Genomic DNA, 15,804 nt, shown 5'->3' on the forward strand with positions numbered 1-15,804 from the left:
TTTTTCAGCAATTCTAGATCTCCCTTTTTAGGGAGCAGGGAGAGAACTGCCCTCCTACAAGAGACAGGCATCATCCCTGCACTGAAGCACCCCAAGAGTACTTCATGCAGGTTAGACAGAACACCAGTCAGTGGTGAGCCCATCTATCCCTGGAGCCTGTCCTGAAGCCATCTGATCAACAGCTGAGTTCTCTATCCAGGTCTGTCTTTTCCTGAGGACTGAGCAAAGAAAGCCTTTCCAGCAGCTCTGCAGCAGTGTCCTTATCACCCTCCCTGCTCTAAAGAGAGAAGAGTAAAAAGCCACAGTATGACTCCTCATTTCTTTTGGATCAGTTGTCGCCCTGCCACCAGAGATTTAGGGATGTCATCAGCTTGCTCCTGGCAACAGTCTTCTCCAAACTTAAGAAGAAAGAGCCCAGAGCATCTGTCTTTGATGTTGAGGAAATGAGACCTAATGAGGGCTCCTTTCACTCTCTCCTGCATGAAAGTCCTGAGCTCTAGTCTTTTTTCTTGCAGCAGGCTGTCAGCAGCAAAGTCTGGATTACTGTTCATCGCACACTCAATGTTCGTAATACTGTCTTCCAGCTCATGAACTACTGCTTTAATACTAGCAGTGGAGTGAGATGTATACTGCTGACAGAAGACACAAATATGTGCCTTGCCCATTTCCCCCACTGCCTCAGCGAATCAAAATCAGCTTTTTACTTTGCCAGAAGACCCAAACCTGTTCGAAGCTCTGACAGAAAATGATATCCTGCAGCAACTTTTTGAAATGTCAATATGACCTAACCTCCTTGACCTATCTTCCACCCACACTTTGTTATATAATAACATATTCAACCCTTCTGTACTTAAAGGTTTTAACACAATATAACATATTTCATCCTTTCATGGTGCAGTCATTCCAGCTTTAGCAAGTGCTCTTTTTAACCCTCCCATAGTAAATGGTACACTCAGTTTAGCTTAAGGCCTCAATATTTTCAGATTTTCTCTCTGCCACTTCTTCCCTCCTCAGACAAATTATTATAACTGTGTACTATATGTTGAGAATTGTGAGTTCTTTTCATTAGTTTAAATGCCCTAGTTCTGTTTTTCGCAGCCTCTTTATATGTATTGTCCCACCGTGGTGCTGCTTTCCTTTTTGTTTTTCCATCTACGTGTTGTCTACGGGGTTTCCCCCAAGACAACATTAAGAGTGGGTATGCAGTCTAAACTGACCAATCACTTTCTTCCTTTCAGATTCGGGTGGATTTGATTGGTCCAGAGAATGTGGTGGATGGGGACAGAACGCTGATCCTGGGTCTTTTGTGGATCATCATCCTCAGGTTCCAGATCGGCGCCATTAATCTGGAGGAGGTGAAGAGGCAAAAAGACCTTAAGCATAAAAGGCATTCTGTATGGATTGTGAATATGATGATTTTTGCAATGTTATTTTCCATATTGTGTTTTTAAAATTATTGCTTCGTCACAAGCTTAAATGGCATCTCTCCCTGTCCTCTCACGCTGCCGTGTTTGGAGAGAGAGGGAGTTACTGTGATTACGGGACAATTAATAAAGTGGACTTTACAATTCCATCCCCGTGACCCTGAGAGCAGGATAAGCGGTTGGAGGATGGATGGATGGATGATTTTTGTCTGTTTGAACAATTCAGTCCTGAGAAATTAATCAGATTATCACATCTTCCAAGAGTTTTCTTGTTAAAGTTCCAATTCTGAAAATGTACATGCAAAAAACACCTTTAAATACTCCAATCCTGCAGACTTAAGTAGTATTTGATGTGAATTGTTGGTGTCTTGTATGACGGCCAGAAAAAATGATAAGGTGCATAGTGTTTTCCATCTTCATCGTAGCAGCCAGATGAGGAAGAAGAAGGCAGGTAGTGTTGAGTGTGAAGAAGTGAAGGTGTTGTGTCTGACCAACAGATATGACAGAACAAGCTGGTAGAAGACCTTCACCAACACAGTACTACATCAATAAGCAAAACTCAGGTTCTGCTGAACACAACAGCCCTGCTGACTCTCGTTCATTTGGAATGAAGCTCAGCCCACACTCACCTCACCACCTCCTACATAGGCGACACAGTTAAAACCAGGAGAGTCGAGATTGCAGCTTTACTGTCTATCATAAATTGACCATTCTGAGTTTCACTTCCTGACAGCAGACACGCTGAGACAGCAGGTACATAGTCCAGTTTCTGGATGAAGCTCATGTCTGTCACTTTCATTGGCCTTGTGCTTTTTAAAACAGAGTCACAACATGTTCAAAACAGTTGTGAGGTAAAGCACATGGAGATATGTGAGATGTATTTCGAGGAAAATGTCAGACACCAACAGAAAGCAGAGTTCCACCTGAATAAGACATTTAGCAGGAGTTAGCTGTAAGCTAACAGCCGCATTAGCGATGGAGGCCTGGTTGTAAAAGTGTGTCAAAGGAAATGATTTAAGAGGTGAGGTTTTTCCAGCCCGGGCTTCTCCAGTGGGAAGTTGTTTTACGACCGAAATTGTACATCCTTTGTTGTTTTTTTTTTTTTCCAGAGCAGGATAAGTCACCAGAGTACGGATGTGTTGGTGACCAAGTGAAGCTGCGAGCCTGCTCATGACACCACGTCCTGTTATTCTACTGACAGCCAGCGCAGCGCTGAGCCACTTCTGACTATCCTCATTTCACACACAGGGTTCAAGTCCCATCGTATGAGGAAAACAGCATATACAGATATTTCCTGTCTGATGTTCAAGATATTCATGTATTTATGCCTCATGTAGCTCTTTTCTTTTCTTCTCCATCGGGCAAATATAGCAGTTTAGGGGTACATTTAGGGCAGCACGGTGGCACAGTGGTTAGCGCGGTCGCCTCACAGCAAGAAGGTTCTGGGTTTGAGCCCCGGGGTAGTCCAACCTTGGGGGCCGTCCCGGGTTGTCCTCTGTGTGGAGTTTGCATGTTCTCCCCGTGTCTGCGTGGGTTTCCTCCGGGGGCTCCGGTTTCCTCCCACAGTCCAAAGACATGTAGGTCAGGTGACTCAGCCATACTAAATTGTCCCTAGGTATGAATGTGTGTGTGTGTGGGCCCTGTGTGATGGTCTGGCAGTCTGTCCAGGGCGTCTCCCCGCCTGCTGCCTAATGACTGCTGGGATAGGCTCCAGCATCCTCACGACCCTGAGAGCAGGATAAGCAGTTCGGATAATGGATGGATGGATGTTTTAGTGAAACAGCAGGTTGTGTTAAATAGCGCTATGATGCCAGCAGCAGCACAGCCGCCGCCGTCGTGCTGCAACAGCCACAGCAGCAGTGCAGCAGCAGTTGTTGCTGGAAGTGTTTCAGTCCATTTACACTCAAAGTACTCTGGTGTTAATGATCTAGAACAAAATGTCTGTCTGACTGAACGGCATCAAATTCACTAGAATATCCCATAAGGTCGTTTCCGTACCTCTTTTCCTTTCTCGTCTGTCTCATTGTATCCCCCCTGCCTCCTCCTCAGACCGGTGGAGGTGCGAGCGTTGCCCGTCGCTCAGCTAAAGAGGCCTTGTTAATCTGGTGTCAGAGGAAGACGGCCGACTACCACAACGTCAACGTACAAGACTTCTCTGCCAGCTGGAGAGACGGGCTCGCCTTCAATGCCCTCATCCATGCTCACCGGTACACACACACACACACATATCAAAAGGTCAGCGTACATGTATGGAGGTGATAACACTCAAACATTCTCACGTAATTTTATTTATTTATTTATTTATTTTTGAGTTTTTTTTTTCTTTCTCCCCAGTTTAGTTGACTGGTTAACGTAGTCGCCCGTGGTGCAGGAGACCTGGGTTCGCGTCCCAGCCGAGGCGGTTCACGGCTGCCCCCCGAATTCGCTACATTTTCGGCGGCATGGTGGCGCAGTGGTTAGCACAGTCGCCTCACAGCAAGAAGGTCCTGGGTTCGTGCCCCTGGGTAGTCCATCCTTGTGGGTCGTCCCGGTTCATCCTCTGTGTGGAGTTTGCATGTTCTCCCCATGTCTGCGTGGGTTTCCACCGGGGGCTCCAGTTTCTTCCCACAGCCCAAAGACATTTAGGTCAGGTGAATCATCATCATCAGTTCCGTAACCTATGGAGGTTGTAGGAGCACAGCTGATGCCTCAACAGGTTGAGTCATAATTTTGTTCCAGTAGGGGGAGTACCTGGTGGTCCCTATCTCCTCTCCAGGTATGGATGGCCGTTGGTCCACAGAGGAACTCATCCGCCCTCTGACAGGTTTTGTTTTTAGTCCTGCTGGGTGTCCACACACCCTCCTCACAACAACCCAAGGGTTGAAGTGGGGGTGCCGATTTAGTCGCCGACGACCCGACGGTTGCAGTTTAACGTCGTACCCAGGACATCAGGTGAATCGGCCATACTAAATTGCCCCTAGGTGTGAATTTGTGTGTGTGTGTGTGTGTGTGTGTGTGTGTGTGTGTGTGTGTGTGTGTGTGTGTGTGTGTGCGTGTGTGTGTGGGCCCTGTGATGGTCTGGCGGCCTGTCCAGGGTGTCCTCCCGCCTGCTGCCCAATGACTGCTGAGATAGGCTCCAGCTTCCCTGCGACCCTGAGTAAGGATAAACAGTGTGGATGATGGATGGATGAATGAATGTATCCGACCAATTACTCCACTCTTCCGAGCCATCCCGGTCACTGCTTCACCCCCTCTGCCAATCCGAGGAGGGCTGCAGACTACCACATGCCTCCTCCGATACATGTGGAGTCACCAGCCGCTTCATTTCGCCTGACAGTGAAGAGTTTACCAGGGGGACATAGCGTGTGGGACAGTCACCCTATTCCCCCAGTTCCCCCTCCTCCCCCAAACAGGCTGTCTGACTGACCAGAGGAGGCGCTAGTGCAGCGACCAGGGCACATACCCACATCTGGCTTCCCACCTGCAGACACGACCAATTTTGTCTGTAGGGACGCCTGACCATGCTGGAGGTAACATGGGGATTCGAACCGGCGATCCCTGTGTTGGTAGGCAACGGAATAGACTGCTACGCTACCCCGGGCACCCATTCTCACATTATTTTAGTTTAGAACTGAGTTGTATGTCCTCATAAAAGTCTATACTAATCTATTCGATTCTGTTCGTCTTCCCTGTTTGTTTGTCCGTCCCAGGCCAGACCTTTTCGACTACTGCCATCTCCAAAATGACGCTAAACGCAACCTCGGCCACGCCTTCTCGCTGGCGGAGAGGGAGTTTGGGATCATGCAGCTGCTGGATGTGGAAGACATGGTGGTCCCCCGCCCAGACGAGAAGTCCATCATGACCTACGTCTCCCTCTACTACCACTACTTCTCCAAGATGAAGCAGGGACAGACGGTCCAGAAGAGGATAGCCAAGGTACCCCGACCTACCTGCACACCCACCTGAGCATGTGCACCTGTTCACATTCTTCATTCCACCTCTGGAAGGCTACTGTCTGTGTCCATTTCAAGAGTCCAGGCTTTGTGGGTGTCCGGGTGGCGTGACAGTTCGAATCCTGGTGTTGCCTCCGGCTTGGTCAGGCGTCCGTATACACACAATTGGCCGTATCTGTGGGTGGAAAGCCAGATGTGGGTATGTGTCCTGGTCGCCTCCTCTGGTCGATCGGGGTGCCTGTTCAGGGGGTAGGGGGAACTGGGGGGAATAGCGTGATCCTCCCATGCGCTACGTCCCCCTGGTGAAACTCCTCACTGTCAGGTGAAAAGAAGCGGCTGGTCTTCAAAATGGTCTCACAACATGAATTTGTGGCTCCTGCATGACTGCTGTAGTCTACCTGTTACGCACCCACACTAACTGTACTGACACGATGTGCACCTCTTACCTGTGATTACACTTCAGAGCTCAACAGACGCCCCTGGGTTGACAACTGCTGACTTCCTCTTCAGTCACGTGTACAGAAGCATCAGTCAGATAAAATGAAATGAAATGAATAAAAAGTCAAGGTAAATTTAAAGAGACCAGCTAGCTAAGGCTTTAATGCTGGTCGATGCGGCGATGCGGCACAAAGGGATTCTGTCGGCCTCCTCACAGCAAGAAGGTCCTGGGTTCGAGCCCCAGGGTAGTCCAACCTTGGGAGTCGTCCCGGGTCATCCTGTGTGGAGTTTGCATGTTCTCCCCGTGTCTGCGTGTGTTTCCTCCCACAGTCCAAAGACATGTAGGACAGGTGAACTGGCCGTACTAAATTGTCCCAAGGTGTGAATGTGTGTCGGCCCTGTGATGGCCTGGCAGCCTGTCCAGGGTGTCTCCCCGCCTGCCACCCAATGACTGCTGGGATAGACTCCAGCATCCCGCGACCTGAATTCGGATAAGCGGTTTGATTATTGGATGGATGGATGGATGGATGGATGGATGGATGGATGGATGGGATTCTGACTTTCTGTTCTGTTTGTATTCTATCATGACAGAATGGGGTGGTCAGGTTTAAATAATACAGATATGGCATCTGGGTGGCATAGTGGTCTATTCCGGTGCCTACCAACATGGGGATTGCTGGTTCGAATCCCCTTGTTACCTCCAGCTTGGTCGGGTGTCCCTACAGACACAAATGGCCGTGTCTGCGGGTGGGAAGCTGGATGTGGGTATGTGTCCTGGTTGCTGCACTGGCGCCTCCTCTGGTCGGTCGGGGCACCTGTTCAGGAGGGAGGGGGAATAGCGTGATCCTCCCACGCGCTACGTCCCCCTGGTTAAACTCCTCTCTGTCAGGTGAAAAGAAGCGGCTGGTGATTCAACATGCATGGGAGGAGGGGTGTGGTAGTCTGCAGCCCTCCCCGGATCAGCAGAGGGGGTGGAGCAGCTGGGACGGCTCAGAAGACTGGGACGGCTCAGAAGAGTGGGGTAATTGGCCGGATGCAACTGGGGAGAAAAAGAAGGAAAGGTTAAAAAAAATATAGTACAGATACAGACCTGAACATAAATACAGATGTGTATTTCTTTTGAAGTGAGGATTTCACTTTTTCAACAGAACTAAAATACATGTACAGCACACTGTCATGTGTGTTGGGAGGAACACACACACTGGAGTGATCATAGTGCACGCACGCACACACACACACACACACACACACACACACACACACACACACACATTACAGCGTCATCAAGCCTGTGAATGTATCCCCCTCTGCAGGCCAAAGTAGGCACTGCAACAGTTTAAAACGTCTGCTCTTTTACCAGTGCTGCATGTGCTTTGCATTTCCTTAAACTGGCCTGAAATCGGCCTCTACTTTATTTGTTTTTTAAATACTACTATTTGTGGCTTCGTCCCGTTACAAACCATTGCCTCTTTCCACGTGTTGGTTCTGTCTGATTTTCTGCTTCAGGCTCTCCGATGTGAACAGCATGTTTACCCTTCTCACTCATACGGGTGTGTGTGTGTGTGTGTGTGTGTGTGTGTGTGTGTGTGTGTGTGTGTGTGTGTGTGTGTGTGTGTGTGTGTGTGTGCGCGCACTCATGACGGTGCATTACATCAGTGTGTGGATTACGGTAGGATTAGCAGGGCAGGCTAATAGGAAGACAGCTGGTGTCTGAACTAGCACACAGAGAGAAGACATCTGATCTCAGGTCAGAAGTGTAGAGTCTGAAGACTGGATGTCCTCATCATCGTCATCATCGAGGGCCAAAATACTGTCATCATGTAAACACGCGTTCGCTTTGTGCACTGAGACACAGGCAGTGTTTCGTCACGGCGGAGTCGTCGGCTGACTACTCTGATGGACAGTCTGTTCAGACCTCTCTACATCGTCTACATCTTCTACATCTTCTACATCTTCTCCACGTTCCTCACTTTAGGAACCGTCACCTGAACAACAGATTTATCAACACCGTACAGCGGCCATTCTGATTCCACCGCAGACGATTAGGCTAGTTTAATAAAGCTTTTATAAACTCTGTCGTCTCGTCAGCCAAATGTGGGCGGGGCCACAGAAAATAATCTAGACTAATCAGATCAGACGACCTGACACTCTCTCTCACACACACACACACACACACACACTCAGCACAGGGGTGATAGCGTTCACTACTACGTGAGCCACTAGATGAGATGGCGAGGCCAGTCTGGTGCGGCTCACCGGCAGTACGGATCAGTCGTCTTCAGTCTAGTCTGTAAAGTCCTGTAGAGGTTCTAGCTGGTGTGACAAGGCGAGTCCGTAGGAGGTGGATTAGATAGAAAAGGGCGGACGTGCCGAGACGTCTGCAGTTTGGTTTTCGTGGTGTGACTGACAGCTTGGCTTGACTGAACCATGTCAGCTGTAGACCTTTATTCCAGATGGTAAGCACCATAGATGTCGGTTGTAGCCGTCCTCAGAGCTGGAGCTGCATGTTAGCTAGCAGCGTCGCTTCACATAATCCAGAGTAGTTTACATGCTTTATTTTTAGCTTCGTGTTTACACGGGTCAGTTCCCCATGCGTCCAACAGGGAGCTACCCAGTATGGACCACAGTACACTGGTTTGTGGATGTGGCAGTATGACGGTCTGTCTGTGGGCTCAGACAGTGGTTTAACAGACCCTTATGAGCTGGAAACAGGTAGCAGAGTCAGCAGTGTTGATGCCGTTGGCGTCTAAAACACTCTCAGGGGTGTAATGATTGGAAATGTGTGCTGAATCATCCTAATATTAACATACTGCCCCTCACAGGGAGGTAGGTGGTGGGGCACCACACACCGTCTCCATTCAGCTAGCTTAGCGAGGTCGGCTTTTAACGTGAAGCAGTGTTGCCATGATGATAAATGGAGTTTGTGATGTATCGTAGCTCAGCTGGTCAACTGAAACACATTCTCTAGCAGACGGCAGAGCAAGATGGTGACCCGTGCATGCCAGCTGTGTTCCAGCTGTTTGGATGCCTCTTCAGTGGTTTATCTCAGGTGTTTAGTGGTGGTACAAGGTGGCCCTTGTGTGCAGGTGTATTCCAGGTGTGTAATAAGAAGTATCTCGGATGGTGTATTTTGGGTATTTGCTGTGGGTATCAGGTGTACCAGGTGTGTACTAGCTGTGTCCAGGTATGCTCCCAGGTCCGTGGAGGCCTCTGTGGGGATTTGCCTTGTCTGTTTATAGGTGTGTGTGTTTATAAGTGTGTGTCCTCGGGGTTGAGGACATGTCGTTGGGGGGTAATCTCAGCATGCAGTGGGAGAAGCGGCGCTACATGAAACAGTCCATCGTAACGCCGCACATCAGCACTCTGAACCAGGTTGGTCATGACTTTGATGTGTGTGTGTGTGTGTGTGTGTGTGTGTGTGTGTGTGTGGTGTGAAGTAACTACATCATATCATTCACTCTCCTGAGAGGGTGATTGGCTGCAACCTACCAGCCCTCCAGGACACTGAGGCGAATAGGAAAGATCTTGGTCGACCCTTCCAACGCAGACCATGGTCTCTTCAGCACACTCCCCTCTGGCATGAGGATAAGGTCTATAAAAACCAGAACCTCCATTGCCTACCAACACAGGGATTGCCGGTTTGAATCCCCATGTTGCCTCTGGCTTGGTCGGCGTCCCTACAGACACAATTGGCCGTGTCTGCGGGTGGGAAGCCGGATCTGGGTATGTGTCCTGGTCGCTGCACCAGCGCCTCCTCTGGTCGGGCGGGGCACCTGTCCAGGGGGGAGGGGGAACTGGGGGGAATAGCGTGATCCTCACTCATGCTACATCCCCCTGGTGAAACTCCTCACTGTCAGGTGAAAAGAAGCGGCTGGCGACTCCACATGTATCAGAGGAGACATATGGTAGTCTGCAGCCCTCCCCGGATCAGCAGAGGGGGTGGAGCAGCGACCGGGACGGCTCGGAAGAGTGGGGTAATTGGCCAAGTACAAGTGGAGAGAAAAAGGGGAAATTCCACAAAAAACCCCCCAAAAAAACAAACCCAGAACCTCACGCCACAAGAACAGCTTCTTCTCCACAGCAGTAGGCCTTCTATCAAGCCCCCAGACACCCCCAGATCCCCTGACACCCCGCAGCCCCTTTTATCTGCCCTACCATGCTCTCTGTACATGCACACCCTGCATACAACCTGCACTACCCTGGAAAAAACTCTTATTCGGTAAATAACTTCTTAAAATTCTCATTGAACTTGTGATGAATACAGCTCCTGCTGCCCAGCGCGGGGCATTAGGCTGCCACGTGGTCTCATGTTCAACTCTGAACCCTGTTAATAGCACCTTACTTTCATTCTTATTTCATTTTATCGTGTGTGTGTGTGTGTGTGTGTGTGTGTGTGTGTGTGTATGTATATATATATATATATATATGTATATATATACACTACCGTTCAAAAGTTTGGGATCACCCAAACAATTTTGTGTTTTCCATGAAAAGTCACACTTATTCACCACCATATGTTGTGAAATGAATAGAAAATAGAGTCAAGACATTGAAAAGGTTAGAAATAATGATTTGTATTTGAAATAAGATTTTTTTTACATCAAACTTTGCTTTCGTCAAAGAATCCTCCATTTGCAGCAATTACAGCATTGCAGACCTTTGGCATTCTAGCTGTTAATTTGTTGAGGTAATCTGGAGAAATTGCACCCCACGCTTCCAGGAGCAGCTCCCACAAGTTGGATTGGTTGGATGGGCACTTCTTTGAGCAGATTGAGTTTCTGGAGCATCACATTTGTGGGGTCAATTAAACGCTCAAAATGGCCAGAAAAAGAGAACTTTCATCTGAAACTCGACAGTCTATTCTTGTTCTTAGAAATGAAGGCTATTCCATGCGAGAAATTGCTAAGAAATTGAAGATTTCCTACACCGGTGTGTACTACTCCCTTCAGAGGACAGCACAAACAGGCTCTAACCAGAGTAGAAAAAGAAGTGGGAGGCCGCGTTGCACAACTGAGCAAGAAGATAAGTACATTAGAGTCTCTAGTTTGAGAAACAGACGCCTCACAGGTCCCCAACTGGCATCTTCATTAAATAGTACCTGTTAGAGCCTGTTTGTGCTGTCCTCTGAAGGGAGTAGTACACACCGGTGTAGGAAATCTTCAATTTCTTAGCAATTTCTCGCATGGAATAGCCTTCATTTCTAAGAACAAGAATAGACTGTCGAGTTTCAGATGAAAGTTCTCTTTTTCTGGCCATTTTGAGCGTTTAATTGACCCCACAAATGTGATGCTCCAGAAACTCAATCTGCTCAAAGAAGTGCCCATCTAACCAATCCAACTTGTGGGAGCTGCTTCTGGAAGCGTGGGGTGCAATTTCTCCAGATTACCTCAACAAATTAACAGCTAGAATGCCAAAGGTCTGCAATGCTGTAATTGCTGCAAATGGAGGATTCTTTGACGAAAGCAAAGTTTGATGTAAGAAAAATCTTATTTCAAATACAAATCATTATTTCTAACCTTGTCAATGTCTTGACTCTATTTTCTATTCATTTCACAACATATGGTGGTGAGTAAGTGTGACTTTTCATGGAAAACACGAAATTGTTTGGGTGATCCCAAACTTTTGAACGGTAGTGTATATATAAAATTAATTCTTTTTAACTTTTGTCTTTACTATTTACTGCTCATTTTCCCCTCTTGCACCAACATTCCAAGACAGATTCCTTGTGTGTTCTTGTACTTGGCAATAAATCTGATTCTGATTCTGATGTTAGTAAGCCCCCTCTTTTTGAAGTTGTGTAGCTCCATACAGCAGCGGCACGGTGGCGCAGTGGTTAGCGCGGCCACCTCACAGCAAGAAGGTCCTGGGTTTGAGCCCCAGGGTAGTCCAGTTTTGGGGGTCATCCTGGGTCGTCGTCTGTGTGGCGTTTGCATGTTCTCCCCGTGTCTGCGTGGGTTTCCTCCCACAGTCCAAGGACATGTAGGTCAGGTGAATCGGCTGTACTAAATTGTTCCTAGATGTGAATGTGTGTGTGTGGGCCCTGTGATGGCCTGGCGGCCTGTCCAGGGTGTCTTCCCGCTTGATGCTCAATGACTGCTGGGATAGGCTCCAGCATCCCGGTGACCCTGAGAGCAGGATAAGTGGTTTGGATAATGGGTGGATGGATGGATGCATAGCTCCATACAGGCAGAGTTATGACTGATGTCCCACCTTGATCCTGAGATGAATTGGTGGGATTCACAAAAAAATTGCCGTCTTTTAATCCTGCAGCTCTAACAAGTGGTCTGCTAGTGAGTTATTGAACAGATGTTAAGGTTACCTGTCGGCAGTTCTGATGAAGGATTTATCCTCTACCTCTCTCTGTCTCTCCTTTCATCCTCTCCTCAGATCGTTGGGATGCTGAAGGAGTTGGATGACATGAAGACTCAATATGAGAAAATGGTCTCGGAGCTGCTGCACTGGATCAGAACCAAGGTAAGAGCCCAATACTATTGCTAAAATTAAAATGTTCCTATTGAGTGGAACAGGTCTCTTATTTCGTGCTCATAATTATGAAGTCTTGCATCATAACAACACAGTGTACGTATTTTAGGTATATTTGTGCAACCTTGATAAATATGATTGATAAATACATTAATCGGTTGATTGGCTGATTGAAGGTGGTCCAGCTAAATGACAGAACCTTCCCCAACTCACTGAGGGAGATGCAGACACTGATGACAGCCTTCAAGTGCTACCGCACCGTGGAGAAGCCTCCGAAATACCAGGTCAGACAGCAGCCAGCACTCACAACACATCGATTCAGTACAGCCTGCTAACCTACATCCCACAATTTTCGCCCTGCAGCCTACATTCTGCACATACAACCTGGAGCCTACATCCGACAACCTAGAGCCTACATCCGACAACCTACATTTTAAAACCTACAGCATACAGCCTACCTCCTACAATTTACATCCAGCAACCTACATCTCACTTCCCACAACTTACACCCTACAACCTACATCATAGAACCTACAGCCTACAGCCTGCACCCTACATCTACAATTTACATACTACAAGCTATATCTTACAGCCTACATCCTACAACCTGCAGCCTACACCTTATAAGCTACATCCTGCAACATACAGACTACAACCGACATCCAACAACTTTCATCTTAAAACCTACTTTCTACAGCCTACATCTAACAACTTACAGCCTACATTTTACAGCACACATCCGACAGCCTATAATCTGCAGACTATAACCTACATTTTAAAACTTTTACAACCTTCACCCTACAAGCTACACCCTAAAACTTACATTTTAAAACCTACAGCCTACATACTACAACCTACATCCTATGATCCTACTTTCTACATCATACACCCTACCTACACCCTACGTCCTACTTCCTACAATCAGTGTACCCCTTAAGTCCTCAAACTTTGCGCCTTCCTTCCCCCCAACTTACAACCTCTGATCTGGCCTCACTCTCTTCCAGGAACGCGGGGCAATCGAAGCTCACCTGTTCAGTCTGAAAACTCAGCTGGCAGCTAACAACCAATGGGCTTACATTCTGCCAGAGGGTACACACACACACACACACACACACACACACACACACACACACACACACACACACACACACACACACACACACACAGAGGTCCAAAACAAAAAGAGTACAAAACAAAAATAGTGTTTTTGTATGCCTCTGTATTACAGTACATCTTATAGTGTGTGTGTGTGTGTGTGTGTGCATAGGTAAAACCCTGGGTGACATAGAAAAGAACTGGGCTCTACTGGAGAAAGCAGAACACGAAAGGGAGAAAGACCTGCAGGGGGCGCTGTTACGCCTGGAGCACCTTGAACAGCTGGCTCAGAAGTTCGGAAGGAAGGTTGGTGGAGAGATACTCCTCCGTCATCCTGCTGATGCGGGGTCATGACAGCAAGGAGTAGAAGTACCGTTTATCTTCTCACGCATTTCTCACGCTTACTTGATCATTATTCTACTGTTTTATTATTTTCACATTCCGTTTTCTGTGGCTTGTTTCGGCCGGTCCTGTTTTACAAGGCTAACCTTGTACGGTACCATTTGCTTGTTTTGGGTCGCTAATTTGTGTTACAGACCCACAATCTGAAAGAAATGGAGGTTTCTGGGTTTTTCTTCACTCGTCTTACTTACGTAGCGTCAGGCAGACTCGTGGATTCCTTTTTAATGTCTGTGTGAAGTTTGTAGGTATGTTGAATGGTGTGCTAGCTTAGCTTAGTTTAGCATAGCTTAGCGTAGCTTAGGTTAGCGTACATTAGCTTATCGTAGCATAGCTTATCGTAGCTTAGCATAGCTTAGGTTAGTTTAGCGTAGTTTAGCATAGCTTAGCTTAGTTTAGCTCAGTTGCTCGGAGTCTAACAGGATCGCTAGCAGCTCCTCTCCAAATAGAGAAAATACACCTTCTCCGAAGCGGATCGTTAGTACTGTTGACTCATAATCATAGTGTTGTCAGTTTTTACCAGCCAGCGTTTTCACAAGTATATGCACAATCCTAAAAATCAGATTATTATAGTTTAAATGATTTTTTTTTTCGTAGTGCGTCGTCTTCTACGGCAGAAGAAGGCAGGCGTAGTGTGTTACAGAAAAATAGTTCAAAAAATAAAGTAAAGGGGCGCTCGGGATCAAGGTAAAAGTAAAGCTTTTCCATCAGTAAGCTAAACCAGACATGCAGCGAGCCAGCCCTGCTGATCCACGTACACATTTCACACTCCGACAATGTAAAATGTGTATCTGATGGGGCGTCCGGTGGCGTAGCAGTCTATTCTGTTGCCTACCAACACGATGATCGCCGGTTCGAATCCCCGCGTTACCTCCGGCTTGGTCGGGCGTCCCTACTACACAATTGGCTATGTTTGCGGGTGGGAAACTGGATGTGGCTATGTGTCCTGGTCACTGTACTAGCGCCTCCTCTGGCCGGTCGGGGCGCCTGTTCGAGGGGGGGGGTTTGGGGGGAATAGCTTGATCCTCCCACGCGTTACGCCCCCCTGGTGAAACTCCTCACTGTCAGGTGAAAAGAAGCTGCTGGCGACTCCACATGTATGGGAGGAGGCATGTCTGCAGCCCTCCCCCGACCAGCAGAGGGGGTGGAGCAGAGACTGGGACGGCTTGGAAGAGTGGGGTAATTGGCCAGGTACAATTGGGGAGAAAAAGTGTGTGTGTGTGTGTGTGTGTGTGTGTGGGGGGGGGGGGGACAAAACAATTTCAACTTTGAACTTTGGTTGTCACAAATGATTAATCGATTATTTAATTTTTGCAACCCATCCCTGTTCTGAAGAACAGTGAGTTTGTCGTGTCTTTTTAAATCTCAAGCTGTTGCTAACGGTGTTTTCTTGGGGTCCCAGGCGGCACTGAGAGAGAGTTACCTGGAGGACACGCTGAGGCTGATCCGGCGGCAGAACGTCAGCAGTCTCTCCGGCCTGGAGGAAGCCCAGGCGGCCACTCGCCGCCTGGAGGCCCTGCAGACTGACGCTGTGGCCCGGGAGCCACGCTTCACCGCCCTCCGAGACATGGCGCGGTCCATAGAGCAGGGCAACTACCACAGCAAGGAGCAGGTCACCAGGAGGTGAGAGAGCAAGAGAGAGTCCCTGCTGGGAAAAAAACCCATCTGAAACATGTCGCCCCACTTAGAAAAGATGTGTTTTCAGATTTAACCATGTTAGTGTGGACACACTGACTTTATTTACTCACTGGTGTCTGGTCTGTCCATCCTCTGGAGACAGACCTGCCGTTGTTTAATGACTGTGTGTGTGTGTGTGTGTGTGTGTGTTCGTTCGTGTTCTCCAGGGAGGAGAGTATCAGTCGTCGTTGGAAGGACCTGCTACGGCAGCTGGAGGAGCACAGGGTGCTGCTGGGAAATGTAGTTAAAACCTTCAGCATCCTGCGAGACATCGATCTTGTCTCACAGGAACTCAAGGAACTACAGGTACGTGTGTGTGTTTGTGTGTGTGTGTGTGTGTGTTTATGTAAATGTAG

The 15,804-nt window shown here is 48.0% G+C and overlaps 1 protein-coding gene across 1 annotated transcript in view; it reads left to right on the forward strand.

Moving 5' to 3' along the window:
* The window catches only part of sptbn5 (spectrin, beta, non-erythrocytic 5), a 150,739-nt gene that overhangs the window by 25,755 nt on the left and 109,180 nt on the right, over positions 1 to 15,804 (forward strand). Inside the window, 9 exon segments of the mRNA XM_056296305.1 lie at positions 1,239 to 1,355; positions 3,474 to 3,631; positions 5,114 to 5,339; positions 12,182 to 12,268; positions 12,454 to 12,561; positions 13,282 to 13,366; positions 13,545 to 13,678; positions 15,174 to 15,394; positions 15,616 to 15,754. Of these exon segments, the coding sequence (XP_056152280.1) occupies positions 1,239 to 1,355; positions 3,474 to 3,631; positions 5,114 to 5,339; positions 12,182 to 12,268; positions 12,454 to 12,561; positions 13,282 to 13,366; positions 13,545 to 13,678; positions 15,174 to 15,394; positions 15,616 to 15,754 (1,275 nt within the window).

This window comes from Lampris incognitus, chromosome 16 (genome assembly GCF_029633865.1).
Source record: "Lampris incognitus isolate fLamInc1 chromosome 16, fLamInc1.hap2, whole genome shotgun sequence".
NCBI lineage: Eukaryota > Metazoa > Chordata > Actinopteri > Lampriformes > Lampridae > Lampris > Lampris incognitus.